The sequence below is a fragment of the Topomyia yanbarensis genome, unplaced genomic scaffold (genome assembly GCF_030247195.1).
Source record: "Topomyia yanbarensis strain Yona2022 unplaced genomic scaffold, ASM3024719v1 HiC_scaffold_938, whole genome shotgun sequence".
In the NCBI taxonomy this organism is placed as follows: Eukaryota; Metazoa; Arthropoda; class Insecta; order Diptera; family Culicidae; genus Topomyia; species Topomyia yanbarensis.
In genome coordinates, this window is record NW_026684200.1 from 1 (window position 1) to 3,029 (window position 3,029).

General features: G+C 30.4%; 1 protein-coding gene across 1 annotated transcript; it reads right to left on the reverse strand.

Annotated features, from left to right (window-relative positions):
• Positions 1-1,048: 1,048 nt before the first annotated feature.
• On the reverse strand, positions 1,049-2,925 carry LOC131696211 (uncharacterized; the record flags this gene model as incomplete). The annotated part of the gene is made up of 1 exon (XM_058984752.1): positions 1,049-2,925. A coding segment is annotated over exon 1 (1,877 nt), but the record flags the coding sequence as incomplete, so codon positions are not given.
• Positions 2,926-3,029: the final 104 nt, after the last annotated feature.

The window sequence follows — 3,029 nt, forward strand, 5'->3', positions numbered from 1 at the left end:
TTAAAATTTTAAAATTTTAAAATTTTAAAATTTTAAAATTTTAAAATTTTAAAATTTTAAAATTTTAAAATTTTAAAATTTTAAAATTTTAAAATTTTAAAATTTTAAAATTTTAAAATTTTAAAATTTTAAAATTTTAAAATTTTAAAATTTAAATATTTAAATATTTAAAAATTTAAAAATTTAAAAATTTAAAAATTTAAAAATTTAAAAATTTAAAAATTTAAAAATCTAAAAATTTAAAAATTTAAAAATTTTAAGATATTAAAATTTTAAAATTTTGAAATTAAAAAATTTAAAAAATTTAAAAATTGAAAAATTTAGGAATTCAAAAATTTAAAAATTCAAAAATTTAAAAATTTAAAAATTTAAATTTTAAAAATTTAAAAATTTAAAAATTTAAAAATTTAAAAATTTAAAAATTTAAAAATTTAAAAATTTAAAAATTTAAAAATTTAAAAATTTAAAAATTTAAAAATTTAAAAATTTAAAAATTTAAAAATTTAAAAATTTAAAAATTTAAAAATTTAAAAATTTAAAAATCTAAAAATTTAAAAATTTAAAAATTTAAAAATTTAAAAATTTAAAAATTTAAAAATTTAAAAATTTAAAAATTTAAAAATTTAAAAATTTAAAAATTTAAAAATTTAAAAATTTAAAAATTTAAAAATTTAAAAATTTAAAAATTTAAAAATTTAAAAATTTAAAAATTCAAAAATTTAAAAATTTAAAAATTTAAAAATTTAAAAATTTAAAAATTTAAAAATTTAAAAATTTAAAAATTTAAAAATTTAAAAATTTAAAAATTTAAAAATTTAAAAATTTAAAAATTTAAAAATTTAAAAATTTTTTTTTTTTTTTTTTTTTTTTTTAACCCTTTAACAATTGTCATTCGGGTTCTTTATTTCGTGGTTATAAAACAATTTATCATTACATTTGCTTCTTCATCTTTCCCTTTCCACTACCCTTTCTTCAAATGTCGTTATATAAACTGAGGTTTTTAAAAAATTTCAACAAGTTTAAAGCACTAGTTTTATCATCTGCTAACGCTTCTCTTAAATTTGCTGGTACATCTGCTTTCTTGCGTTCATCGTCGAGCAGCGGGCACTCCACTACTACGTGCTTCACTGTTAGCTGTGCATTACATCTCTGGCAGCGGGGTTGATCTTCTTTTTCCAGAAGATACTGATGGGTAAATTTGGTATGGCCTATACGCAGTCTCGTCAGTGCTACATCCTCTCTTCGTGTGCCGATAAAAGCTTCCTTGAACGGTATAACAGTATTCTTGATCTCCCTCAGTTTGTTGTTCCTTGTCGCTGACCATGTTGATTGCCACTTCCAAATGAATGCTGTTTTTATTGCCATTTTTACTGCTTTCATGTCAACCGCCAGGGTTAACATGTCTTGCTGCTCTAATGCTACCTTTGCTTCCTTATCAGCTCTCTCGTTACCTTCAATACCGCTGTGACTTGGTACCCAGCAGAATTGTACAGCTGTTCCATTGAGTGTTACCTGTCGATAAATCGTTGCTATGTCGTCCCGCCACTTGCTTTTTATTTTGTACGTCTCTAATGCGGTAATAACACTGAGCGAGTCGGTACATATAAGGTAAGCCCCCACCCGTTCCTGACTTGCCACCCATGACAATGCTTCTTGTATTGCTAGACTTTCAGCTTCGAATATGCTGCACATGTTGTTGATCCGTTTTCTAATGACTGTTTCTCTGCTGACAATGCTGTATCCACATCTGGTGCCTCGTTTCGATCCGTCGGTATAAATAGCACGGTAAAAGCGATATCGTGTAGCTACTCTGCTTGTAAATTGCGCTCGTAGTTCTGCAGGCGATGCCCCGTTCCTCAAGCAAGACACAAGGAACTTGTCGACTGGCAGTTTCGATCTATTCCACGGAGGGCAATTTGGGTTCGAAAAAACGCTTATTGGTGGTATGTCAATGGCTAGATCGTTGAGAATGTCCATTCCCCTGGTCAGGACCGTATTTAGGGTCCGCGCTGGTCTCTGATCCCATAATTCTCCGGAGCTAAAGTTGCTTGCGCTATCGCTGTAGTTTTCAGATTCTGAAGGTGATTCAATTCTGACTGTGGCACCAGTTTGTTGATCTGCCATATAGTGTTCTTTGGCTATCTTTTTAGCTGTGAAGATCGCGGTTCTTTGGTCTAGCAGTGTCCGGAGTCCTGGGATGCCTGTTTCCACTTGGAGACTTACTATTGGACTAGTGTAGAAACCTCCGCATATTGCACGAAGTCCACGATTGTGAACTGTTTCCAGTGTTTTTAAGTTTGCGTCGTTCATTGCTGCTACTATCGGTGCTGCGTATAGGAGTTTTTCCAATATACACGCTCGGTAAATTTTTATTAGTGTAGATCTGTCGCCGCCCCAGTTCCTTCTGGTCACACTCTGCAGTACTTGTAATCGTTGCTGGACGGATGCTTTTAATTCTTCCGCATGTACTTTGAATTGTAGACATTCATCTAGGATTGTTCCCAGACATCGGTGATGGTTTCTTCGTGGAATTGTTTGGTTATTTAATCGCAACTTATTCGCTTCGTTCACTCTTTTCGTTTTTTGTCTCCTAAACACAACGGTAACGCTTTTTTCTGCTGAAATGCGATATCCAGAACTATCCTGCCATTTCTGTATTTCAAAGAGGGCTTTTCTTAATTTTGCGGTTGCTCCTTTTTGGTCTGTTCCTGATGCTATAAGGACAACATCATCGGCGTAGAGTAGCAGCTTGACTCCTGGTGGTAGGTTCTCTTTGATTGTGTCTATTGCTATGAGGAATAGGGTTACGCTGAGTACGGATCCCTGACACAATCCTGTTTCCATCTTTTTCTCGCTTGATATCTGTCCGTTTGCTCGAACTCTGAAGCTCCTTATCCGCAGAGATTGATCCAGATATCGTAACATCTCTCCTCCAATGTTCCTTAAATTCTTAAATTCTTAAATTCTTAAATTCTTAAATTCTTAAATTCTTAAATTCTTAAATTCTTAAATTCTTAAATTCTTAAATT